At 50.5% G+C, this 27,701-nt stretch overlaps 1 protein-coding gene across 1 annotated transcript; it reads left to right on the top strand.

Moving 5' to 3' along the window:
- Positions 1 to 14,190: 14,190 nt before the first annotated feature.
- Positions 14,191 to 18,433, top strand: LOC119269039. The gene is made up of 4 exons (XM_037550786.1): positions 14,191 to 14,470; positions 16,793 to 16,957; positions 17,065 to 17,397; positions 17,563 to 18,433. Exons 1-4 carry the CDS (start codon positions 14,374 to 14,376, stop codon positions 18,153 to 18,155), a joined length of 1,188 nt encoding a protein of 395 aa, XP_037406683.1. The 5' UTR covers positions 14,191 to 14,373; the 3' UTR covers positions 18,156 to 18,433.
- The last annotated feature ends 9,268 nt before the right edge of the window (positions 18,434 to 27,701 follow it).

The following is a 27,701-nucleotide window of genomic DNA, read 5'->3' as shown; positions in this document are numbered from 1 at the left end:
TATTTTAACTATCATGGTAGTTGAAACATCATTGAGAAGGTTCCTCCAACTCAATCCCAATTGAAGTAGTTCATTAACCCAACAACTTAATTTAGAGTGATGGGATACCATAGGATAATCCAAGTACTAGATACTCAAGATGTCCATAACCGGGGACATGGCTAACCATGATTAGATTGTACACTCTGCAGAGGTTTGCGCACTTTTCCCCACAAGACTTGATCTCCTCCGTTGGATTTCTCGCACTTCATGATGTTTGAGAAACGGATGACCGAGACACAGTCTTTCAGAAGCATTCACTCTTTACTCTGGGTGGACAGTTACACCTACTTTCCCTCTACATCTGCTAGCCCACCACTGAAAGAGGTCACACAACTTACTCATACTATGCCAGAGCCCATAATGGCTTGTGGCTGCACACGGAAGTTTCTAGCATGAATAATCTTAAGATCCCTTTGAGCCTGGGTGGTGGACTGTAGGATGATCACACGGGTACTCCGGGATATCCTAGGACAACACTGGATTCTCCAGGTGCCCAAACAAGCAATCCACCCAGATGTGTATTAAAGTTGGGCCACCTTAAGTTGAACCATCAATTAACAATCTCACATCTGTCATGGATACACTAAAACCCAATCCACGTCTACGAGCATAGCATGGCAATATAAGCAATGTAGGGGTAACTCCGGTTTGATAATAAAACAGGTAATAGGTTCTACCTCATCATCTACTTCCCAAACCCACAAGTTAATCACATCCTAATCATGCAGTGTTTGAGGTTTGGAACTAATGCATAAAAATTGGGTAATAAAGGGTATGATCAAAGTGTTACTTGCCTTGTTGATGATCCATGAAACCTACAGACTAGTAGTAGCACGCTTCGCACTCCGGTTGTTCTATCGCAAACAAACAATAGCATACATAAGAAATCAAGCAAAGATGCATGGATAAAACTCGAATAATAAGAACTAACCAGAAAGTTCAACTTAAGAACTCCGATTTGCAAAAAGAATCGAATCAAACGGAGCAACGAAACACAAACTGCGAAAGAAACAAGGTCTGATTACTAATCTGGACTAAAGTCAAATTTTATAGTACCAAAATCTTGTTCAAGTTGGTTAAACGGAAAGAGGGCTTCGATACGAAGATCTACGCACTTGAATCGCCTGATTCCGATAAATGAGCGAAAAGATAAACTAAAACGAAAATCGGATGAGAAATCGCGATCGAAAATAATCGCGAAAAATCCGAGAAAAGAAAAACTAACGGACAGGCTAACGAACGAACGTTCGTTGTCTGCAACTAAAGGGCGAAAACCCTTCCTTAAAACGAACATATGGACGAACGTCCGCTATTTAACCGAATTGGAAAAAAACTGATCTAACAATAAAAAACTGAAACTAGGGTTTACGAAATAAAACCGATCGGTTTTAAAAAACGGCGGCTACCTCAAGTCCGGTGGGTGGCGCGCGGCTCCGGCGAGTCGGCGGCGGCGGCGGTGAGCAGATCCGGCAGTGGGGCGGTGGATCGGGGCGGCGGCGCGAGCGGCGAGGCGAGGCGGCGGGGCTAGGGTTGCGGGAGGCGGGGCGGTGGGCTGGGGTCTCGGGCCCCGGCTTATAAGGGCCGGCCGGGCCAAGAGTCCTAGACGGACACGGCCCGGTTAGGTCGGTGCGCTATTTTTTTTTAAATTATTCCACAGCAGATAAATTTTCCCCGTCCTCTAAAAATATGCCGGACAAGGTGAACATTTATTTGGGCCTAAAATGCAATTTTGAAAGACGCGCATTTTTCCTATGAAATTAAAATAGCAATAAAATTCGAATAAAAACAAAAAGTTGATTTTTAATATTTTTTCTCCAATATTTCGTTTATTTTGGAGAAGTCATATTATCTCCTCTCATATATTTTAATATGAAATATTTTCAGAGAGAAAAAATAATAAAACAACTGATCCTCGTTTCGATATTTGATAAAATTCAAATATGAAAACCGTGAAATCCCCAACTCTCTCCGAGGGTCCTTGAGTTGCTTAGAATTTCAGGATCACAAAACGAAATGCAATAAAATATGATATGCATGAGTGACCTACGTATAACATTCCAAATTGAAAATTTGGGATGTTACAAGTAAACAAAGGCATGTCATTAGGATCAGTAGGAGCACTCTTATTAGCAAACAATTTCATAAGTTCATCCATCTTTCCACTCAGAATATTAATCTCTTCAATTGCATGCACTTTTTTACTAGTAGATCTTTCAATGTGCCATTAAGAATAATTAACCATAATATTATCTAGGAGTTTGGTAGCTTCTCCTAAAGTGATTTCCATAAAAGTACCTCCCGCGGCCGAATTTAAAAGATTTCTAGAAGCAAAATTCAATCCGGCATAAAAAATCTGTATAATCATCCATGAATTCAAACCATGTGTAGGGAAATTACGTATCATTAATTTCATCCTCTCCCAAGATTGTGCAACATGTTCATGATCAAGTTGCTTAAAATTCATAATATCGTTTCTAAGAGAGATGATCTTAGCGGGAGGAAAATACTTAGAGATAAAAGCATCTTTGCACTTATTCCATGAATCAATACTATTTTTAGGCAAAGACGAAAACCAAGCTTTAGCACGATCTCTAAGTGAAAACGGAAATAGCTTAAGTTTAACAATATCATTATCCACATCTTTCTTCTTTTGCATATCACACAAATCAACAAAGTTATTTAGATGGGTAGCGGCATCTTCACTAGGAAGGCCAGAAAACGGATCTTTCATGACAAGATTCAGCAAAGCAGTATTAATTTCACAACATTCAGCATCGGTAAGAGGAGCAATCGGAGTGCTAATAAATTCATTATTGTTGGTATTGGCAAAGTCACACAATTTAGTATTGTCTTGAGCCATCGTGACAGGCAAGCAATCCAACACACAAGCAAACAAGCAGATAGAAAGCGAACGGAAAGAGAGGGCGAGAGGAAAAGGGGCGAATAAAACGGCAAGGGTGAAGTGGGGGAGAGGAAAACATGAGGCAAATGGCAAATAATGTAATGCGGAGGATAAGAGTTGTGATGGGTACTTGGTATGTCTTGACTTGGCGTAGATCTCCCCGGCAACGGCGCCAGAAATCCTTCTTGCTACCTCTTGAGCACTGCGTTGGTTTTCCCTTGAAGAGGAAAGGGTGATGCAGTAAACCAACGTAAGTATTTCCCTCAGTTTTTGAGAACCAAGGTATTAATCCAGAAGGAGACCACGCGCGAGTCACCTCATACCTACACAAACAAATAAGAACCTCGCAACCAACGCGATAAAGGGGTTGTCAATCCCTTCACGGCCACTTGCAAGAGTGAGATCTGATAGAGATAATAATAATAAGATAAGTATTTTTGGTATTTTTATGATATAGATTGAAAGTAAAGATTGCAAAATAAAATAGATTGGAAACTTGTATGATGGAAAATAGACCCGGGGGCCATAGGTTTCACTAGTGGCTTCTCTCAAGACAGCATAAGTATTACAGTGGGTAAACAAATTACTGTCGAGCAATTGATAGAAAAGCGAATAATTATGAGAATATCTAGGCATGATCATGTATATAGGCATCACGTCCGCGACAAGTAGACCGAAACGATTCTGCATCTACTACTATTACTCCACACATCGACCGCTATCCAGCATGCATCTAGAGTATTAAGTTCATAAGAACAGATTAACGCCTTAAGCAAGATGACATGATGTAGAGGGATAAACTCATCCAATATGATATAAACCCCATCTTTTTATCCTCGATGGCAACAATACAATACGTGTCATTTCCCCTACTGTCACTGGGATCAAGCACCGTAAGACTGAACCCAAAGCTAAGCACTTCTCCCACTGCAAGAAAGATCAATCTAGTAGGCCAATCCAAACTGATAATTCAAAGAGACATGCAAAGATAAACCAATCATACATAAAAGAATTCAGAGAAGAATCAAATATTGTTCATAGATAATCTGGATCATAAACCCACAATTCATCGGATCTCGACAAACACACCGCAAAAGAAGATTACATCGAATAGATCTCCAAGAGAATCGAGGAGAACTTTGTATTGAGATCCAGAGAGAGAGAAGAGCCATCTAGCTACTAGCTATGGACCCGAAGGTCAGAAGTAAACTACTCACACATCACCGAAGAGGCCATGGAGTTGATGTAGAGGCCCTCCATGATCAATTCCCCCTCCGGCGGAGCTCCGAAAAAGGCCCCAAGATGGGATCTCTCGGGTACAGAAGGTTGCGGCGGCGGAATTAGGTTTTCGTGGTGCTCCTGGATGTTTGCAGGGTACGTGGACTTATGTAGGAGGAAAAAGCAGGTCGGCGGAGCAACGAGGGGCCCACGAGGGTGGAGGGCGCGCCCAGGGGGGTAGGTGCGCCCCCTGCCTCGTGGCCTCCTTGATTGTTTCTTGACGCCCACTCCAAGTCTCCTGGACCATGTTTGCTGAGAAAATCACGTTCCCGAAGGTTTCATTCCGTTTGGACTTCGTTTGATATTCCTTTTCTGTGAAACACTGAAATAGGCAAAAAACAACAATTTGGGCTGGGCCTTCGGTTAATAGGTTAGTCCCAAAAATGATATAAAAGTGTAAAATAAAGCCCATTAATATCCAAAACAGATAATATAATAGCATGGAGCAATCAAAAATTATAGATACGTTGGAGACGTATCAGTCATTTCCTTCTGCTCCTTGTTGGGTTCGACACTCTTACTTATCGAAAAGAGCTACAATTGATCCCCTATACTTGTGGGTCATCAGTTCACTGCAAATAAAAGTTCTAGCAATTCAAACACCATCCTTTGCAGCTGTGACCCCATTACGTAATTCAAATCAAGACGATAAATCAAGTAGATCGCACACAGTTTATTATCACCAACCGTGTGAGATGTAGCACAAAATATCTTGGATCACCATCGGTGTATTGTACGCCTATGGCTTACGCGAGAAGGTGCGTCGGCTGCAGTTCACAGCCGGCGTGTCAAGCACACTAGCTCACTCCCCAAATATCATTTCACTATTCATTCGTCGCCGGTGAAAGATGGGGACGTGGACCCACGTCGTGAGGGCAACTTCAGCGGCCCACTCTGGCGATAGCGCGGCCGCAGCCGCCAAGCGTGTGCTAACAAGCTTCATGAGGGCGACCGCAGTCTGCGTCGGGGCAGCCAAGGCAGTCCAAACGACCGCTATTGCTTCTCAAGCGGCGGCAACAACATCTGCCTCGGGGATAGCAACTGGCGAGAGCGGCACAACAGTTGTCCGTTCCGCAGCGGCGGCCTTAGCCCTGATGGAGGCCGCCCACTACCATGTCGAGGCCGTCCACGCCCAGCTCATGGCGGTTACTGCACAAATCGAACGAAGCTTCTCCGACAATGGTCGGCAACCCACGACCTAAGAGTTGGCAATCGCCGAGAGAGTTCGAGCAGCCGTCCGTTCCTACGCGGCATACCTTGCCACGACGGAGCCCGCTAGAGCCCAGATCACGACTGCCCATGCCCAGCTCGTGGAGGCCTATTCCAAAGATATGGCGGATGCGGATGGCGAGATGCTTGCCGAGTATGGTGAAATTGATGCCATGGAGCCCCTTCCCCAGGAGACCGTCGGACGCGAGCTGGACATGGAGGCGGCGGCGGAGATCGACGAGCACCAGCCGTAGTAGTACTGTTTGTTTTGTTTAATTAAGAGTCTCGGTCTTTAATTTGTTAGAGTAATGTTTAGGTCAGCTAGCTCTATTTAATTGTTGAACTTGCTCGATTAAGAAGTGTGGGTGTGCTGTAGTCTCCTTTGCATACCCAAATTATGCAATGACGTGGATGACCACTGTAACCAAGGAAATTCGAACCAAAATTTTTGACGTTCAAACTCAACACACACGGGTTAAGCTATCTGAATCGTTTGTGATGTTCACATATTGTATACAGTTTTGAATAAGGGGCCGTGTCTGACAACACTTTGCGCGCCAGTTTTTTCACTGAAGCGATTCTAAATTTTCGGCTTCCGCGGAAATATGTACCTCCCCGCCCCCTCCCCCTTACCAAAAGCTACCTTTCCCCTATTTCCGCCTTCCTTTCCAAGTTGAAACCTTCACTCCTTATTTGTAGCGTCGCCTCCTCACCGGCGACCCTCCTCCACACTGCTCGGCCTCGCCTATCCAGGCAGGTAATCCACACCCGACCCCCATGCTCCTTCTCCTTCCACATCCCACATGCCCCAACCGCCAGCGCGACACGTTACACCCAAATCACCGACCCCTCCACCAAATAAGCGCCGCCCTAAGCTATGGTGTGTGTAGTATAGCCAGGATCCCAAGGACGATTTGGCAGCGGATAAGGAAATCACAGCCGCACGCGCGGATGCAGTCGCGATGGCTGCCATTCGTGTTGACCCCCAGATCTTGGAGGAGCACCTCGCCGTCGAGGCCACCGTCGATGCCTCGCGCGCCGACGACGCGACGCGGTTGGTTGTTTGGTTCAATTCTGCAATGCGATGTTCAATTGTTGTGGGTGCATTCTGTTATTGTATACCATGTGAGGAATAAATTGAATTTGGTTGTAGTAAATGAATGAGAAAAGAATACAATTGTTATATTTCCAAGTTGTTAAGCATGCTTCGTTTGGTTAACTATCTGATCCTCTATTAGGAGTATGTTATATTGTGTAATGTGGTGCTCAGTTAATGTTTGGTTCATTTGTTGTTGTGTTTATCTAACTGCTTGGTTCAATTCTGCAATGCGATGTCCAATTGTCGTGGGTAGAATTTTGTATTGTTGTCAATGTGAGGAATAAATCAAATTTGGCTGCACTTAATACATGAGAAGCATATACAAGTGCTATATTTCCTAGTTCTTAATCATGCTTGGTTTGGATAAATGAGTTTTTCATGTGGCTTGAATTAATATGATGAATCTGCAATGTGCTTATTTTTCATCAACATATTTTACTGATAGCATGTGACCCCTTACTTAACCTGATGACTAACTATCTTATATGTGTTGCAAGGAAACAATGGGAAGCACCGAGGTTTACAATCGAGGTTAGCATGTGCATGGTCTGTTGTCTAATAGCATATTATTGTGCAATTGTAGGAACCATTCTAATATTTAGGGTTTTAAGAATTTGGTCTTGCACATGTAGGTCCTGCCGTCAGAGGTTTTGACCCACTGTTCGACTCTTTTTGCATATGGGGAAATGAGTTGTCCATAAATATCAGTCAAGTCGAGAAACTCAGAAAGATTGTTAGGATAAAGAAATTAGTGACAAAAAACAACAAGATCTTTGTCTGCACAATAAAGAAGACATCAGTTCACTACAGGATGGTACTAATTATTATACCTTGCCTTTTTTATTACTTTGCCCCATTTCCAATATAGAGAAGATATTTATGCACATCCTTGTTTTGAGGCCTTTCCAAAGCAGTTCATTGATGATTACCTCTAAAACCACCTCTATGGTCAGGATGCGAGGAAGGTTTCATACAACACCCACAGTTCAATATTGATGTGTTCCCAAAGAGGAGAAAGGACGGACGGTCAATCATCCACAGGCACTGGCCTAAAGTTGTTAGACCTTCAACATGAATGAAGGCTCAATATTCGCCTTCCGCTTCAGCAGTTTTCCAGATGAGATGCATTTATCTATATACCGTCTGTGATACTAATTTCGAAAGGTTCTACATGTTGCATGTGAAACTTGGTGCTGGTGCAGTTGTGCAATGGGATAGCTGAGTGCTGAAGCTATATCATGTTGTACTATGATGTATTTCAATTATGAAATTCTGCTTCCTTAATATGGAAATGAAATATATGTGCTTAATATGAATATCAATTAGATTAATAAATGGATTATTAATAATAGGGCAATTAGCCTGCTAATGGCTAATTAGCCTGCTAATTGGGTTTTGCTATTGCAAACGGTTATTGAAAAAAATATCATGGGCGATGACCTCAGGCAATGCACACCGTTTCTAGGAATAAACCGTGTTGGATTAATGAACAATGACACACGACTTTCTCTTAAAAACTGTTTGCGTTAGGCCATCTTGCGCAAACATTTACCACATAAAAATTGTGTGTGATGGACAGCCTTTGCCACACAGTTTCTTCTACGGACCATGTGTGATACATTCAATAACGCAAACAATTTAACAGGAAAAATTGTGTGTGATGTACCTGTGAACGAAAACATTTTCTTTGGAGCGACTGTGTGGGATGTACATACGAACATAAACGTTTAGCGGGGACTAACTGTGTGGGATGTACTTGCGACCGGAAACAATTTTGCCTGTATAATTGTATTTTTTAGCTCTACTATCGTCGTCCATATCCATTGCCTCCTCCGAGGTGTAGTCCAGTACGTCGGTTAAATCTTCGATGGTAGTGACTAGGTGGGTAGTGGGTGCGACGTAATTTTCCCTAGTATCGACTTTACATCCGATATGATCATAAACCGAGGATGAGATGGCCAGATTCTGAATCCGGTCCAACACCTCATTTATCTGCGAAAGATCCTCTGAATTTATGGCATGACTATAGGCCAGATTGATGTGAAATATGCTCTGTGTGCTGCTTGACGTGACTTGATAGTCCTGGTCGACCAAGTTTGACTCCTGGTTGGCCGGGGAGATCGGATTTGAATCCAACACCGGTTCCGGGCTCGGATTCGACTCAAGATCAAGATTTGGTGAGATAGTCATTGGGTTTTCGTTTAAAGCGGTGTCCGACATGACGGTGGATAGATCCATGCCTTGGTTTGGCTCTAGTAGGAGCTTTGTTCCGTGGGTTGGATCTGAAGTTGGCTCCGTGGTCACGACCATATTGCCCGAAGAGTTTGTAAGTCTGTCCGGCATCCAACCAGAGATGGCGAGTTCGCCACGAGGGTCAGCGGTGTATTCTAAGCCTCCGAACGTGATGATTTGGTTCGGGGCAAAGTTCTCGACGCGGCCGAGATGACCGATCGAATCGGCTTGCAGAACGATGCTACCGAAAGCGAGGAGCTGGCCAAGGACAAAGATGTCACCGCAACCGATGTCGTAGTTGATCTGTAGGCGAGCCATTGATCTTTTTTGATCGCCCAACAAGGCTCTCAATGAAAGCACCAATGTCGGTGCTAAAACCGGCAGACCTCGAGTAGGGAACCCGAGTTGTGGATCTCGGATCAATGGGTGACATGAGACGAAGGGGACAATATTTACCTAGCTTCGAGCCCTCTCGAAGAGGTAAAACCCCGCATCCTGCTTTGATTATATTGATGATAATGTATTGAGTACATGCTTGATCTACCTCAAGATCGTATGTTGTGTTCTAACCCTAAGGTGAGTAATGATGAATCTGTCTCTACGGATAGACCCCTAAGTTTATATAGGCACTAGGGGTATCTAGGGTTACATATGATCGGTTGCCATCTGGGGATAAACATGCCGATAACTAAAGACATCCTTGGGTAGCATGTCAAGTCTTCGGCAGAGTCCATCTTCACCACGCCAAGGTTCGAGGCTTTCAGAGTCCTTCCTTATGAGATCGGTGGTCCATAAGCTCGGCCCATGGGCTGTAGGCCAACTAGGTTGGTACCCCCTAGTCCAGGACACCATCACCATGTCTGGGAGCCGATGTGGTTAGCACCCCTCCTATCCAGGACACCATCACCAAAGTGAAATCTATCAGCACGAGTATGAGCCCAGCATTCAGGCTCTTTACAAGGAGATGGACAAGAGACACGGGAGCAAAACCGTTTGTCTGCATCATTACTACAAAGAGCTTGGTGGACATGAGAAGTAGACAAGAAGGAACTATGAGACAACACCAAAGAGGCAAAGGCTCTACACCAATAGTTTTGATGATGATGGCTTGGTAGATAACCCATCCACTATTTATGTCCAACCAGATGGATAAACAATTGCAAAGGAAACAAAGAAGAATGGTGGCATTGGAGCATACATGAGTTAATTCCATAGTGGGGATGAGAGGGCATTGGCGACTGAACGCAAGGAGGAGGACATGACTTTTTTCTTTGAGATGAAGATGATGGGGAGGATGAGTGAAAGGCAAAGGCGGTGCCCCAGGAGAGGAAGGTGCTACCGGAATAAAAAATATTTGAACTTGAGATAAAAATGCTTGCATCGGTGACCAGGGTAAAATAATGGAAAAAGTGAGCCTGAGGAGCCAAAGCTTGCATTGGTGGTCGAGGAACAAAAAAGCAAAAGTGCTAATGACAGTGTTGTCATGTTTGTGGATCCTAGCAACATGAAAGAGAAGGTAAGATAATATCGAGAGTTCACTCGTGGAGATATCTTAGCTAACATGCGTGATGGGGCGGCAATGGTGGTAGCGGCGATGGTGGTGGCGGTAATGGAGGCAGTCACAATGGTGGTGTCGATGGCGCAAGTGCATGAAGCCCATATGCTACTATAGCTTCTGGTTCACCATGAAGACGGCGGCGGGTGCCTCTGAGAGTGCGCCGGATCGGTGTGTGTCCCAGACCCGACATTGTAGCTTGGTTGGGGCCTCTGGCTTTAGATGCCAGGCTTTGGTGCAAAGTCTGTTTGGTATTCGGGTCGGATTTTTGACACCCCTTCATCAAGTGGATAGGAGTAGCGACAGATGTTGCCGAGATGATGGCTTCAGACGTACTAATGTATTACTTTGTGAATAAATAATAAAGTGGTTGCTTGCATCGCCCAGATGCAGAGGCTAGAGGTCATCCTCCTTTCAGGAAAAAAATGTGTTGATATTTTTTTTGAATAAACTTGTTCATTTGGTCCCTTTTCACACAAAATATAGTTATGTTTGATGAATTGGTGAACTTTATTTATGGCCTAGTTCAATTATGGTATGGTGCATTTGAACTGTTTATGTTTGCTTTTAATGTGATGATTTTCTTTCAATTGTTTGACCAAAAGTTTGGAAGAATTGGCAAACCAATTTTTTGGGGGATTAAGAGCAACTCCAACGGGGCGTCCCAAACGGACGCGTGCTTTGTCCACTTTTCGTCCGTTTAGGTCAGCCAGGCAGACGTGCGCGTCCGCATTCTAAAATGGGTCGGCTTGACCGTCCAACAGGGAGGCTAACCCAAATGTGCCGACGTGAAAAAAAATAGCTCGTACGAAATAAACATAATTAAACATAAGTGACCGATCAAACACCGGCCAAAGTCCATTTAAACATTAACTAAAACATTAAAAGAAGTCTGCACCCGCCTACTGCCGCCCCGCACGCTGCCCTAGAAGTCGTCGGCCTTGCCCTTGCCCTTGGCATCGACCCCGCCGTCGCCATCGCTAGTGAGGTCGATGAAGACGGGAGCAGGGCCAGCCCATCCGCCTGGTACGCTGCTAGGGTAGCCTCCTCCAGCGTCTGCTGGGGCGGGGGCATTGCGGCTAGTCGCGCACGCCCCTCCTCCTCCTCCTCGAGTCAGAGCGCCTCCGCGTCGTGTTGGAGCATAGCCTCGTAGCGTATCTGCTCCTCGCCGTCGGCCTGCTCCTGGCAGAGCCAGTGCGCCTTCCAGCGCTCGAGGTGAGCGGCCTCCTGCGCCGGCGTCGCGGTGAAGTGGACGGGAGGCGCGCTCACCCACTCGTGGTACTGGCCCGTCCATGAGTAGGCCTCCTCCACCCAAGTGGGTGGAGGCGGGGAGCGCTTCCGCGTCGGCTCCGGCTCCGGCTTGGGCTGAATGGGCGGCGGCACAAACAGCGGGGTATGGACGGAGTCCCCCGCAACCCATCCCAGTGCGCGTCCTCCTCGAGGCGGCTAGCCTCCACGCGTGGTGCAGGGCCTCCTCGAGGGCGGCTTGGTACTCCGCGCTCCGCCTCCATGTCCTTCGGCTCTACCTGCGGGGCGGCAGTGGGAACGGCGGCAGGACGACGTCGACACCCGAACGCCGTTGCTCCTCGCGTTCGAGGGCGAACCAAGCCTCCCAGTTGGGAGAGTCGGCGGCGTACTCAGGCAGCCGATGCTGCTCCGGCGTGAGCTGCGCGCGGCGCCGGCGCACCTCCTCGTCGTGCGCCCGCGGGCTCCGCGGAACCGCCGGCACCTGGATCCGCTGCGGATCCAGGTGCCAACGCTGCGGTGGCGTGACGTCAGGGTACGGCAGCGGTTGCCTGTACTCTCAGTGCCACCGCGCTTGGTGCACCGGGATGTGTAAGCACCGGCGCCGGCTGAGGAGGGGGAGGGGGAGTACGAGGCGGCGGGGGTGCCCTTGCCCTTACCCTTGCCATTGCTGCTACCGATGAGGCCCATGGCGCGCTAGGGTTTGCTGTCGCCGGCCAGGAAGCAAAAGGAGTGGTGGGGGCGCAGATGTGGATGAGAGAAATGGATGAGACCGGCCCCCGCCGCACGCATGCTTAAGAAAGGACGCTTCCACTAGCTGACTAGTGGGCCCGCTGTTGGTGGTCGTCATAAATAAGACGACGGGTGGCGGTTGGGTGGCCTACAGGTGGGGATGCGGCGGACACCGAGGAGACGCGCGGCGCGTCCACGCCGACGCATTCCAGGCGTAACTTTGGGCCGGAAATGGGTCGGCCAGGACACTAGCCGGGCGCGATTTGCGTTTGGATCGACGCATTGGGCCTTCATTTTCGTCTGTGCCGATTCAAACGGTCGCAGGCGGACGAAATGAATTGCCCCATTGAAGTTGCTCTAAAATATAGAGAATCTGTTAGTTGAGAAAAAAGTTTAACTTCTTAAAACACTTAGCTTTTTTGAAATATATACAAGGTCTGAGGGATTAGGTTTACGGATCTGATAGATAGAGATGCTCATAGAAGCTGTACGCGTGTCCAGTATTTGCTACTGCCTGCACTAAGATTCTGATTTCCGAACCGCGATCCCGGTACCACAGTACAGTAGTATTATTTACTGGTCCACTCTGCTGATGCACGCTCGTACTAGTAGTACGAAAAAAACAAGGAAACGACAAGATTGCAGGAATCTGACTCACGGGTATGTGCATTCAAGCATGGCTGACTTGCAAGCGAACGCGCATTCATCATGGCTATGGCCTGGGTAGAAACAAAAATACGTCACGGGAGCACAGTCAAAACTCTCTTCACACCAGCCAGCAGCGAGTGCGATGTGCGTGAAGAATCGCCCGATGGCGCTACCTCCGTGCGCACCGGCCAAGCTGTTTCCCCTTGCTTGTGAGTTGTGAACGACAAGAAAATGTGTCGGCGTGCACAGCTCCACCCGGTTTCTCCTCCTCATATCTCATCTTCGGTATCCGAGCTTCGACCTGTTATCAGCTGCCACCTTGCCATCCTCCCGACAATGGCGCCCGGGAGTTGAAAATAAGATAGGATGGGTAAAACCCCTCGTTTAACTTGCCAAGAGTACTTAGCATTTTTCGTGTGCTTGATTAAGAAGCGCCACTAGTGTTCAGAAGTGGCCAGCACCGTGACTTATTATAACAATAATAATTTAGATTATAGAAGGCCGTCGGTCTCGCCCGGTATTCTTGCCCTGTGGCACTCAAACATGTCTCTCTTTCGGAGATGCTGATGGTTTTCAGCTGCTTTGCGTGCAACCACCTACCTAAAGCGAAAGCGCTTATCTATTCTACTGCATTATCGACGTGTCACCGAATTTCCTTTGGCTCGTTTATAGTAGTTCCGCAACCACAATCAAGTAGTACTACTACTAGAGATGGTAAAAGGCAAAGAAACTGAAGACAGACTCTAAGCTCATTGTTCGACTGCAGATTGTACACCACCATATGTTGTTTATCGTGTGACTCCGCATGCAGTGATGAGCAGATTTAGACTTCCATCTACTCTCGCTAATGATGGTACTCGAACATGACCTCACCTCACACCTACTTGTGCGACCGGGGTTCGGGGTCGAGCCGATCATTGGTGGACTCATTTTTATTTTTACCGCAAGAAAATAGTTGTACTAGCAGCACTGTAGCGCGGTGGTGCAGTGCAGTGGTTTTGGGTGCTCGACAAAGTGGCACCAAAACGCTGCAAAAAGCTAAAGGCAGGAGGTAGCCTCTAGAGCCCCTATTGACTATTGCCACATTTCTCACCCAGTGCCCCCACTGTCCCCACCACCACCAGACCCCATCCCTGTGAATGAAAATGTTGTAAAAAAATACTACTCCAGTAGAATAACGGGGGTGGCGAGGCGAGCCAAGCGCCAAAGGAAAGGGAATCCTGCTACCATAAAAAGCAGGGCGTGGGCGGGCGAGCAGAGCACAAGCAGACTCGCTTGGCCGCACCCGCCACCGGTGTCCCCTTCTTCGTCAGCTTGCAATCTCCACCCACCTCACTCCCACTCCCACCTCCCACCCCCCGCTCTTTCTACACATCGAGGACGAAACGGTGGTGAGGGAGCCGGGGGACTAGCTGCTAGGCGGAGGAGGAGATGGAGCGAGGGCTCGTCGCATTGCTGGGTCTGGGGCTGGCGCTTCTTCTGCTGGCGCCCTCCCGTCGTCTCGCCTCGGCCGCTCCGGTGGAGGACGGTATGCTCGCTCTTCCGCCCCTTTCTTCTCCCCCCTTTCTCGACCGGTAGACAGTGTTGTTGCTCTCCTTTATCGTCTGCAACTGCTCATTTCAAGCGATTTCGGCCGTCTTTGAGTGCGGTATTTAGCTGGCGGAATCAGATCTCATCAGTAGTAGAGAAAATCATGGGCCTTGGCGCATTGCGTGCATTAGGAACCACCGCTTTTTTCTTTCTTTTTTTGCGTTGGTGAGGAATGAGTGGGCGGACACCAAGTTAAATGAAGCATTTCCCACTACTTTTTAGAGTATCATAAGGTATATACTCCATTGTTGCAAAGTAAAGAGTCCGTCCTGAAAGGCGAGCAGAGCGGGGCCAACAAGATAGTTTCAAATGCAGTGCGTGCGCGTGCTCTCATACTCCATCATTGCAAATCATTCACAACTCAGAGAAGAAAACGTGAAACGCTAGTTGAAATTTCTTCTTTATCAACTCTGAAGAGCCAAACACTGAACTGTCCCTGTCTTGCGCCAAAACTTTTCATCCACTGCCGCTATGTTTAGTGCCGTCGCTTCTCATGGCAGATAGTAGGAGTTTTCCACTTTGCTTAATTATAACATCTCCTGCTTCAGTTGAGTTTGCCTCTTGTTCAGTTTACTGCATCTCGGCATGTGCCTTCTCTGAAGAAACATGGGACTAAATAACATGCCATATGTTAATGTATTAGTATTACTTATTCGGCAAGTTTTTGTTCGTTTGAAAATGACCGATAACCCCCAGCCCCAGGTGAGTCTCATATCTTTGTCACAACCATGTTCTGTGCAAGTGTTTGCTGAAACTGAAACCACCATGAAGAATCATAAAATTTACAGACTTATCCATTATCCATGGAAAGATAACACGATTCCTCCATAAAGGACCCATTTTCCTGCATTGTCTCAAGAGGTTCCGTCGACCTTTATTACTGTGCCGACGGCGTCACAGCAAGTCAAAAGGATATCACGCGCTGCAATAAGAAACTGGGATCCAGACGGAGCAGCACAGCAGAGCCCAGCGTCCTGCGAAGTGTGTAATGAATGGCCTCATAGGGGTCAAATGGCCTATTCAAAAGGGTGGCCGTGGCCGCGAGGGACCGTCCCACATCTTTTTTATTGCCTCCGTAGTAGTAGTACCTTCACCTTCCCAAATTTACGCGTCTTGGTCTGCTGCATTGCCCTGCCCTAGGTCGCAATGTGCATGGGGCTCCATGTCCATGGTACCACCACGATACTGCTATGGTCGATAGGCCGGTTTTGGTGGATGTCTCCCTCGCCCTCACCGCATAAGATGGCTGGGCGTGGTCACTCACATGGCTCATGGCTGGCCGTCCTTGTGAGAACAGTGACGCCTAATCAAGGTGGCCTTAGTACTAGTACTGCCTCCCATGAATTGCCTGGGGTGTACAATGGAAAAAAATTAGGACGTGCTTCTGTTTTTAGCACTGTTAAGTCGTGGCGTAAAAGGAGCCAGTTTCCACAAAAGAAATGGAGTGTCAAACAGGACTATCCAGTTTCCTTTAAAGGGAAAATATTCAGGCAAGAGGTCACTCCCAAGTATCAACTATTGGAGGTACAGATTAAAGGAAGGCTTAATTCTCCTGAAGCACAGAGTGAAGACCATGTATTTGAACAGCTTCAGTGATTGGATTTCTGCGCATCTGTGATGTTGGCAGCTGCTAGCTTCTTCTGTATGCTGTGCAGCTAGTTTTTGCTTAGCTTTTTCTCTTTTTTCTCCTCCCCCTTTGTATACATACTATACTTCTATATGAAAATCTTACCTACGGTGTACACTTCAAGAAAAAAAAAACTATCTTTACTCTAGTGTGACTGCTCTGCTCATTTCACCGTACATGAAGTATAGATTGGGTTTTTACTTATCAGATCTGCCCAATTTATTAGTAGTAGGACTGTGCATTCTTTTAGTACCTATGCAGCAAGGGTCCAGCCCATAATGTACTATGTATATGCGCATCAAATTTACTATGGTCCATCCTATACAGCCTCGTACAGCTACATATTGTACATTCTTTTAGCATCTATGTGATAAATACGAGTACTATGGTTTTGATTGCAGAGCAGTTGGTGTATATCATTTACAGTTGTCACGCGGAGTACATATATTCCGTAGATGTTCCTTAGCATTTGCTGTCTTACGTACTACTCCCTCCATATCAAAATATAAGACCCCTTTTGACACTATCATAGTGTAAAAAAACATAGTATATTTTCATACATAGGGAGTACTAGTTACAATGATTTGGTATTGATCATGGCACTTACATGAGCATATGATCCTTGTGAAACAGGCCTCCTCATGAATGGTGATTTCGAGACAGCACCACCTGGCGGTTTCGTCAAATCTGCTTCAGTTTCCGAGGGCGCAGCGATCCCAAGCTGGATGATCAATGGAACAGTTGAGCTCATTTCCGCAGGCCAGCACCAGGGTGGCATGATCCTTATTGTTCCACAAGGTACGTATCCACTTGAGCTGCAGTCTCTGAACGATAGTCAGTTAACACCCGAGTTCATCTGGTATGTGGTGCGTGTGTTTAAACATTTGGGTTTGATTTGATGGCAGGCGATCATGCTGTGCGGCTAGGGAATGATGCAGGCATTGGGCAGGTGGTGGAGGTTGAGAAGGGCTCAGAGTACGCGATCACATTCAGCGCCGCCCGGACCTGCGCGCAGCTGGAGTCACTGAACATCTCCGCTGGGAGCGTGTCGCAGACAGTCGACCTGCAGACACTGTACAGCATAGAAGGCTGGGATGCATATGCACTGGCTTTCCAAGCAGTGGATGAGCAGGCCAGCATTGAGTTCAGGAACCCTGGCATGGAGGACGACCCGACCTGTGGGCCTATCCTTGACAACGTGGCCATCAAGAAGCTCTTCTCCCCCGACAAAGCAAAGGGTATGATATATAACCATAGCACCACAATGAAATTTCCGTAACTCTCTCCATGTTTTTGGTATATTATGTTTATCGTTTCTGAAATATCAGTAAACTTTACACTGGTCAGAAGTGCTCTAGCTCATTGTCCCTGCTTGCATTATGTGGTGTCTTTGTTTTGAGCAGAGAACATGGTGATCAATGGGGACTTTGAGGAGGGGCCATGGATGTTTGCAAACACAAGCTTCGGCGTCCTGCTCCCGACGAACCTCGACGAGCAGACGTCGGCCTTGCCGGGGTGGATGATCGAGTCGAACCGCGCAGTCCGCTTCGTTGACTCCGACCAGTACACCGTTCCCCAGGGGAAGCGCGCCATAGAGCTTCTCTCCGGCAAGGAGGGCATCATCTCGCAGATGGTGGAGACGACCCCTCAGAAGGCGTACACCCTGACGTTCACGCTGGGCTCAGCAGGCGATTCGTGCCAGCCGCCAATGGCCGTCATGGCGTTCGCCGGCGACCAGGCCCAGAACTTCCACTACGCCCCCATGGGCAACGCCACGAGCCAGGCCGTGAACGTGAATTTCACGGCGCGCGCCGAGAGGACGCGCGTCGCGCTCTACAGCGTCTACTACAACACGAGAAGCGACGACCACAGCTCGCTCTGTGGGCCGGTGATCGACGACGTCCGCGTCTGGGGCTTGAACGGGGCTGCTGGGTTGAAGGCGAGCATCAGGATGCTTATTGCCATGGCTAGTGTCATCGTTCTTGTGCTGTTCTGATCTTCTGAATATACGTACGTATGTAACCTCCCCTGCAAGGACGAGGAGGCCACTAGTTTTGTTAGCAGTAAGCCTGAGGTTTCTATGAGATTGATGAGTAATGTGAGCTTAGGCTAAAGCTACCAGTAGCTGTAAGTGGTTGTTTTGTTGCTTTCTTGTGTGGTTCAGAAAGTAGCAAGCCATGATGGGATTGCGTGGTCAGTGAGCCAAGGGCTTGTGATGTGAGATGTAAGAATTGTTTCAAGTTCATCTCTTCAATGCAGTAGAAAGTTCAGTAATCTTGTCTCTGTTAGAATTATGTCGAATATTATTGACTTGGTTTGGACTGTGTGTAGACAGGGTAGGAGTTGTGTCCTAATAGGACACTTGTATCCTAGGCCTCTCATATATAATGAGGGTAGACACACGATGTAACCTATGCCAACATAATAGCACAGGCATGCGGGGGAGCCGGCGGCGTGTGCCGGCGCCCGGGTGGCCGGGGTGCGGTATTGTGACGGTGTCATGGGAAGGAGCGCCCGTAGTCATGCCCCGGGGATGTAGCCATATCGGTGAACCTCGTTAACAAATCTCGGTGTCGTGCTTGTGTGATTGTTTGATCCTCGGTAGAAAGACGAAGCGCCTCGGTTTTATTCTAACAAGTGGTATCATGAGCAAGGTTGCAAGGTCTGAAGGTTGTGGATCGTTGATTTAGAGGAGAGCGACGAAGACCGGCGGCTGTGGAGGTAAGGCGTACGTGCAGCAGCGATCGGAGATCGACGCGTATAAAGCAATCGGAATCAGAGAAGCAGTTCACGGTAGAGTAGGCGAGATTAGAAGTTGCAAAAGATCGGAAGTGCGTGCGGCGGTAGCTGTGTTCGAGGTGGCAGGATCCGAGCGGAACACGTACAGCCAGCGGCAGCAGGGAGGCCGCTCGCGAGGCTCGACACACGCGTGGCCGGCGAGCTAGCGTGCTTTCCACGCCGATCGCTCGTTGGAGACTGGGGCTGGGCTAGATGCAGCAGCAGGCCCATGGCACTCAGATGGCCCAGGCGCAGCAAGCTAGACACGCAGGAGGTCGATGAGGGAGCAGCTTTGGTCGCTACAGGTCTACAGAAGGAGCTTCGGTGCATGCAGGTGACAGGAGATTTGTTAAAAGGAAAAGAGCAATCAAAAGTCAAGGGCAGGATCCAGGACACGTTGTGTATTTGGTGCTGTTTGTGCTAGTCAAAAGTACATGGAGTGCATGCATCAGGAAGATACGTGATGTGTAAGAGGAGGACTGGTGTTGGCTGTTGGATTGCGATTATATTCTCGTGGTTCTAGACAATTACAAGGAATATCAAGGTCATGGGCAGCAGGGATGGTTCCTGTATAGTTTAGATGGTGTTGGCATGATCAGCTTGCTCAGCGGACTACGACAATCGGCAGAGTTAGGTTTGCAAGTGTTGTCAGGGCCGTAGAGCATGGACGACGTGGACAAACAAATACAGAGTCGTGCGAGTCCTGATGGTTTTAGCGAGAGAAGCCATTAGGTGAGCAGCGGGTGATCGGAGAGCCACACGGCAGGAGGACAACTGGTGGGGCGTGGTCGGACTGATGGCTTTTGGTCAGTTAGAACGTCCTACGACAGAGACGACAGTAAATTGGCGACGTGCGTATAAGGCTTGTGGAGCCTGGAGCGCGTCGTGAGGGATCATGCAGACACAGGGCATCAAGCAATGCACTGAGACGTGCGGGCGGGCAAGATGCGGGGTGGAGCATGATTGCAGTCGGATAACTTCGGCTGGGTCAGACTAGACTGTCTGACGGATCGACGGGGATGTCGGTCAAAGAAGAAGACGGCGGTGATTTCAGCGACGACGACATAGGAGCGTGATGCTGATGGTGGCCGACTTCTGGGGCGTGGAAACACGTGGTGCGGGCCCGAGGGCTTGTGCGGCTTCGACAAGACTATGGCGCAGGGTTGATTCAAGGCAGTGCACACATGAGAGAGCTTGAAGTCGACGAGGCGCGAGGATGGACTGATCATCTACCATGGAGTCATGTTGAAGGTGGAGCTGGAGTCTGATGGACGACTTCACTCTGAGCTGATGGAGGGGCTACGGCGTAAGAATTCGGAGAGTCGAAGCCTATTTCGGCAGGATAGCGAGAGACACGTGGATCGGACTGGGTACCAGTGGTCTGATGGAGACGTGATACTCGGCATCGGTCGGTGATGATCGGTGGTTCTCTGCAGTAGGGATTTGAGTGGTGTGGGTTCGCGGCCCGGGAGACTCGACCAGGACAGCAGAGGCTCGACGCGGTGATAGCGACGAGGCGTGCGGTAAGCACGGAACATAGCGATAGGCCAGGGCATCGGTGGTCAGATATGTTGTTAGACAAAGTGTGCAGGGGGTGCTGAAGCAGTGTTGACGAGTACCGGATTCAAGTTGGTGACTGGGTATATCGGTGCCGGAAGATGGACAAGAGTTGACCATGGAGAATCTGTGAAAGTGATGGAAAGTCTGAAATTGTCAAAAGCGGAGAGAGTACATGGCCGTATATTCTGTGGTGTTCGGTGCACATGGCAAAGTGCGGGTGACAAGTACAGAAGGAGGTCGAGTGCTATAGTTGTGGTACATGCTAGAGACTATCCGGGAAAAGGGTGAGACAACTATGAATTTGACTCAGGGTGACACAGGGCGACGATGAAATTCCTTCAAGTTTCAGACAGACGGTCATGAAAGAGCGGTGATGTTGAGTTCAGTTGGGAGCACAAAGTAGAGTAACGAGGAACTTAATTTTTTTTGCTCGAGTGTTGACTGTGATGAAGACGAGAAGGGACTACAGTTGCAGGTGGAGTCACATGGAGTCTGGGAGTAGCAGCGGTGCTCATGGTGTATCTCAAGTCCAATGTACATGGAGGTTCGACGCACAGACGAATTCAAGGTGGTGAAGAATATTCGCCAAGGTGGAGTTTGTTAGAATTATGTCGAATATTATTGTACAAGGTAGGTTACAGTTGGACTTGGTTTGGACTGTGTGTAGACATGGTAGGAGTTGTGTCCTAATAGGACACTTGTATCCTAGGCCTCTCATATATAACGAGGGTAGACACACGATGTAACCTATGCCAACATAATAGCACAGGCACGCGGGGGAGCCGGCGGCGTGTGCCGGCGCCTGGGCGGCCGGGGTGCGGTATTGTGACGGTGTCATGGGGAGGAGCGCCCGTAGTCATGCCCCGGGGATATAGCCATATCGGTGAACCTCGTTAACAAATCTCGGTGTCGTGCTTGTGTGATTGCTTGATCCTCGGTAGAAAGACGGAGCGCCTCGGTTTTATTCTAACAGTCTCTGCTTTTCTTTGGCTTCTTGTCTGAATCTTATATGCCGCAGTTGCGATTTTGTACTAACCAGCTATCGGGGGTTGGGTGCGACATATGCCAAAGGATGGCTTATCATGGTGGGGGCGAGTAGAACGTCGCCGGTGCCTGGAAACGGGATGAGGCGAAGACATGCACGTCGGCGAATCTTACCCAGCTTCAGGGCTCTCTGGGGAGATAATACCCCTGCTGCTGCTCTGCGGAGTCTCCGCATGTTCACTATGGCAAAGGGTTTACACGATTGCTCCTAGAGCTGTTTCCTGAAGGTAGGAGAAGGCAAGGCTAGCTCTCTCCTTCCTGTATGGTCTGGTCTAGTGCTAATGGATTCCAACCCTTTGCATGGGTGCCCTGGGAGTTTATATAGGCTTACCCCCCAAGGGTACAATGGTAATCCGGCTGGACACGGGCCCAGCCGTCAGTGCCTCCGGCCTCCGTCTTCTCCGTCGACTGCTGGGGCCCGCCGACTGGTGGGCCCCGCCGACTGGCTAGGTACGGAGCCGACAGGCTGCGTCCGCCACGGGTAGGTCTTGCCGGCTGCTGATTACTGTAGCCGTGCTTCTAATGACGCGGGCTTCGTCATGGAGTCGTGGAAACACGCCCCGCCGCCTGGCGGGCGATCACTATTGCCACTCTTCATCACATCTGGTTAATGGTGTGTGGGCCCCGGGGGAGGAGCCGGCCGACTCTCGGGGGCCGACTCCCGACGGGTCCGACTTGTGGCGCACTTGCCGTCTTCTGGGATCCCGCTGGCCGGTGGGACCCGCCACCCAAAGGTCGTACAGACAAGCCGTCGTGGGCGCAGGATTTGGTCCACCGGTGCTGATGTCAGGGCCAACATGGCAACACTGCCACGCCGCACGGAGATCTCCTCGGGTACGGCGTACTGTGACCATGCCTGCCTTTGGAAAGGGGTGGGAGCAGTCTTCACTGTAGCCACTCCCCTGTCCTTTCCCTCTTGATGAGGACGTGGGGTTTTGCTGGAGTCGCGGGCCGACTCCCCAAGGCCGGCTTCTCTGGAAGTCGCCAGTCAGGAGTCGGCTTATCCTGAAGTCATCCACAGGACTCGGCCGCGAGTGGGCAGTCGGTCACCTTGCCGCCGACTTCTCAGAAGGCGGCTCTTCGTCCTGGGGTCTTGAGGGGCGCAGCCTGCCCCGATGTCTTGAAAGGTTCTGGGGCTCGGGTGAGCCTACCCGTGGCCCATTACTCCGACAGTAGTCCCCGAAGCTGGTGAGGCGCCGCGGTCGATCGGCCGAGAAGCCTCAGCAGTTTCTCTTTCCGGGTGCTCGACACATGGTTCTCGCTTGACTTCTGCCGGGCCGGCTAGAAGGAGTCGGACTCGCCCAACTCTGACTCGCACAATATTTCAAACGTCGCGGCGGGATCCAAATAGCGTGCTGGCTAAGCCTCCAGGCCGCCGCCCGTTCCGGGCCTGTCACGTGATGACACGCGGCCAGGCCAGTCTGCCAGCCTACGCGCGTGATGGGACAAGCCCGTAGGCGGGGCCCGCCACTACCGTCCCTCGGCGCCCGAGCGGATCCGCTGTGGCCCAGGCGGACGGTTGGGATTCCCGTGGAGTTACTGCGCGCAGTAACTTTGTCATGGAACGTGGGGGTCGTGGGGCCGTGGGCGCAGTAAATCCCACGACCGCCCCCTCGGCTTCGCAGCCCACGAGGCTATAAGTAGGGGAAGGAGGGGGGCGCGGCAGAGCAGGCGCGCCCCTCCTTCCCTCTACTCCTTGCTCTTATCCTTCTTCTTCTTCTTCTTCTTCGCTCTGCCGTGCGCCCAAGCTTTGTCGAACGCCGCGACGACCAGCTCACGATGAGTTCTTCTTCTGCCGCCGCGCCTCCCTCGGTGCATTCCGGCACCTGGGACGGCTCTGAAGTTCACAATGACCACATCGAGTTCCTCCACAAGACTCGTCGGTTCCCCGGCGAAGATTACGTGCGGGTGCGTCTCGCGCCGAGGGGGGATATTTCCCCAGCGCCGAAGGAGGGCGAGCGGGTCATCTTTCGCTCGCACTGCCTGCGCGGATTGGGGCTGCTGGCGAGCAGCTTCTTCCATTCTTTTCTGGAGTTCTATGGCCTCCAGCCGCACCACCTCACGCCCAATACGGTGGTGCTGCTGTCCGCCTTCGTGGCCTTGTGTGAAGGCTTTCTTGGAGTCCTCCCCACCCTCGAGCTCTGGGGGGAGTTCTTCTTCTGCAAGCTCGGCACCCAGGCTGCAGGCGTGCCGGCTCAGTGCGGCGCATTCATCGCCGTGCGGAGGTTGGGGGCCGACAACCCCTTTCCCACCATCAGACTGATAAAGTCAGTGAAGATGTGGCAGCGATCGTACTTCTACGTGAAGAGCGTCTTCGCGGGGGGCGATTGGGTCAACCTGCCGGCTTTCGAAGCCGGCCCACCGGCTGGGAGACTGCCCAACTAGTCGTACCGGGCCAAGTCGCTGACGCCTGCGGGAGCTGGCGCCGTTACACGACTTCGAGTGCTGACGCAGTCGGAGGGCCTGACTGGTCCGGACCTGCTGGCCGCCTTCGTGGCGCACCGAGTTCTCCCGCTCCAAGTCCGCCCTCACATGATATGCCAAATGAGCGGGCGCCGTGACCCGAGTCGGATGTGCACCAAGGACATGCCTCACGAGGAGGTTTCCTACATGGTGAACTACCCCTCGGACAGCAAGCTGCTGGAGGACTGGCGGTTCGGCAAGGAGCCGTACTCCCGCGCCAACCCCCAACCTATAGTGAGTTGCCCTTTCTCTCTTTCTTCGAGTTGTCTTCTTTCTTGCCGAGTCTGTTTTGTGCGACCTGGCCAGTCGGCTTTGGTCAGAAACCCCTCCACCATCCACCAGCCGGCACCTCGGGGCCGGCCCGCGAGTTCCTTGCCGACCGGGTGGAGAGCGATGTCGACGACCCCGATCTGGGGGTGGCGGCTTTGGAAGACGACACCGAGGGAGGAGGCGGCCCGTGGCTCGGGGCCAGTCTAGAGGACTGGCCTGACGATGATGAGGAGGTCTCCCCCCGCCCCCGGCCAAGAGCCAGCCATCCCAGCGCGGGCTCTTCTGTCGCGCCGGGTGCTCCAAGCGGCGGGAAGAAGCGCAGGGCCATGCCGACTTTGTTCGGCAGTCGGCCGAAGAAGCCCAAGAGTTCGGCTGCGGCGACTCGGCAGGACGAGGCGGCTGCGAAGGCCATCCGCTTCCGTAAGGAAGTGAAGAAGCCGCCACTGGTCTCCGCGTGAGTATTCCGTCTTGACGCTTTATTCTTTCTCTGTAGCTTTGTCTGAGTCTTTTACTTGCTTCCCTCGCTTCAGGGCTCCCCTCACTCTTGAGAGGGTTGTCGCCGCCTCCGTCATGGGGTCAGCGGAGACGTCCGCCACCACTCGGAAGATTGACCCCGCTGCTGACCTCTGGGAGGCGACGGAGCGGAATGCGCAGGACAAGCGCAACGAGGAAGAGGTCGCCCGCCTGGAGAAGGTGGATGCCGATAAGGCGGAGGCCTCCGCCAAGAAGAAACTGGCGGAGGCCGAAGCCGTCGCCGCGACGAAGCGGCAGGCTGAGGAGGCCGCGCACCGCCAATCGGCGGTGTTCGTCACCCCGCTGAACTCTGCGCCGCCGCCTCCGGAGTTCACGGGGCAGACTAGGGAAGTCGGCGGCGAGAACCCCGTCATGGAGAGGGAAGGCGGCGACTCCTCCACGCCGGACGTGATCGTTCTGCCGCCGCCTGCGCCGCCGTCTGAGAGCGTGCAAGGCAAACAGCCAACGGACCCTCCGGTGCCGCCGACTGAAGACGAGGCCGTGGCGAGGCTACTCCTTCAAGTCGGCTCGCCAACGCGCCGCCGTCTTGAGAAGGCGACCTCGGCGCCACGCCCCCTGGAGACCGGCACCGCCAGCTCGGTGATCCCAGACGCCGAAGCGACGAGCGCCGCGCCCGTTGGGTGGGTGCGAGGAGGCGACACAGGGCCGCTGAACCAGGCGCTTCTGGACGTCCAAACGAAGCTTCGAGCTGAGGGCGACGCCCTCCAGAACTGCACCAAGGCGTACCTGGCATCGCGCGCAGCCGTCCGGGTATGTTTTCTCTTTGGTCCTTGTTTTCTTGTTCCTCTCTATGCGGGCGTGCCAGCGCACCCACTGGGTGTAGTCCCCGAGTTTCGGGCCGGCTGCTGAGAAGGTGGCCCGGAACTCCAATTGGTGAGCTCTGGGTACTAACTTTTGTCTGAAATATTTGTCGTAGGACTACCACAACCTCCGCGTTACTGCCTTTAACCGTAACATTGAAGAGCTAGGCAAGCGGACCGCCGACTTGTCGGAGAGCCGGAGTAAGTCCTTTTTCTTCTTTGCGGGGGCGCACTGGCGCACCCGCGGGCTGTAGTCCCTGAGATTCGGGCCGACTGCTGAGCAGTCGGGCCGGATCTCCTCGGTGACCTTCTTTATTGATGACTTAACGCCTTCTTTCTTCCTTCTCTTCAGAAGCCAACGCTGTACTTCAACAGCAGCTGAGCGACGCCAACTCGTTGCGCGCCAAGGGGGAGGAGTGCAGCAAGCTCGCCTAAGAGCGTGATCTGCTGGCCACTCAACTAGCAGAGCAGAGGGGGCTGCTTGCGAAGACGCAGAAGGAGGCGGAAGAGGCGGAAACCACCCTCCTGGCCGAGTTCGCGAGCGAGCGCTCCTCCTGGACTGACAAAGAGGCAATGCTGGCCTCTGGCTTCCATGAGATTGAAGACATCGTTGATGGTGAGTTTCTTTACTTTCTTTCTTTGAGCTGCCGATTATAAATCGTGCCGACTCCTGGTTTTTGACTTGTTTCTTCGTTTCATTCATTTTGGCAGACTTCTTCCCTGGGCACTCGCAGGCTGCCATCCAAGCCATCGAGGCTCACCGTGAAGGTCGGAGGGCGGAAGGTGCAGAGATCGCCGCCGACGCCCCTGAAGGAAATATGCCCTAGAGGCAATAATAAAGTTATTATTTATTTCCTTATATCATGATAAATGTTTATTATTCATGCTAGAATTGTATTAACTGGAAACATAATACATGTGTGAATACATAGACAAACAGAGTGTCACTAGTATGCCTCTACTTGACTAGCTCGTTAATCAAAGATGGTTATGTTTCCTAACCATGGACAAAGAGTTGTTATTTGATTAACGGGATCACATCATTAGGTGAATGATCTGATTGACATGACCCATTCCATTAGCTTAGCACCCGATGGTTTAGTATGTTGCTATTGCTTTCTTCATGACTTATACATGTTCCTATGACTATGAGATTATGCAACTCCTGTTTGCCGGAGGAACACTTTGTGTGCTACCAAACGTCACAACGTAACTGGGTGATTATAAAGGTGCTCTACAGGTGTCTCCAAAGGTACATGTTGGGTTGGTGTATTTCGAGATTAGGATTTGTCACTCCGATTGTCGGAGAGGTATCTCTGGGCCCTCTCGGTACTGCACATCACATAAGCCTTGCAAGCATTGCAACTAATGAGTTAGTTGTGAGATGATGTATTACGGAACGAGTAAAGAGACTTGCCGGTAACGAGATTGAACTAGGTATTGAGATACCGACGATCGAATCTCGGGCAAGTAACATACCGATGACAAAGGGAACAACGTATGTTGTTATGCGGTCTGACCGATAAAGATCTTCGTAGAATATGTAGGAACCAATATGAGCATCCAGGTTCCGCTATTTGTTATTGACCGGAGACGTGTCTCGGTCATGTCTACATTGTTCTCGAACCATAGGGTCCGCACGCTTAACGTTACGATGACAGTTTCATTATGAGTTTATGTATTTTGATGTACCGAAGGTTGTTCGGAGTCCCGGATGTGATCATGGACATGACGAGGAGTCTCGAAATGGTCGAGACATAAAGATCGATATATTGGAAGGCTATATTTGGATATCAGAATCATTCCGGGTGAAATCGGGATTTTACCGGAGTACCGGGGGGTTATCGGAACCCCCCTGAGGGTTATTGGGCCTACATGGGCCCTAAGGGAGAAGAGGAAAGGAGGCAAGAGGTGGCCGCGCGCCCCTCCCCTCCCTAGTCCGAATAGGACAAGGAGAGGGGGGCGGCGCCCCCCCTTTCCTTTCCCTCCTCCTCCTCTTTCCCACTTGTCCTTCTCCAACTAGGAAAGAAGGGAGTCCTACTCCCGGTGGGAGTAGGACTCCCCCTTGGCGCGCCCTCCTTGGCCGGCCGCCC

The sequence above is a fragment of the Triticum dicoccoides genome, chromosome 3A, assembly GCF_002162155.2.
Source record: "Triticum dicoccoides isolate Atlit2015 ecotype Zavitan chromosome 3A, WEW_v2.0, whole genome shotgun sequence".
NCBI lineage: Eukaryota > Viridiplantae > Streptophyta > Magnoliopsida > Poales > Poaceae > Triticum > Triticum dicoccoides.
The sequence above is the reverse complement of the archived record's forward strand: the minus strand, read 5'-3'. Positions and strand labels throughout refer to the sequence as shown.

Coding starts and splice junctions, on each gene's coding strand:
- LOC119269039 (XM_037550786.1), top strand. CDS start 14,374: ATGGAGCGAGGGCTCGTCGCATTGCTGGGTCTGGGGCTGGCGCTTCTT. Junction 14,471..16,792: donor GGCCGCTCCGGTGGAGGACG/GTATGCTCGCTC, acceptor CTTGTGAAACAG/GCCTCCTCATGAATGGTGAT. Junction 17,398..17,562: donor CTCCCCCGACAAAGCAAAGG/GTATGATATATA, acceptor TGTTTTGAGCAG/AGAACATGGTGATCAATGGG.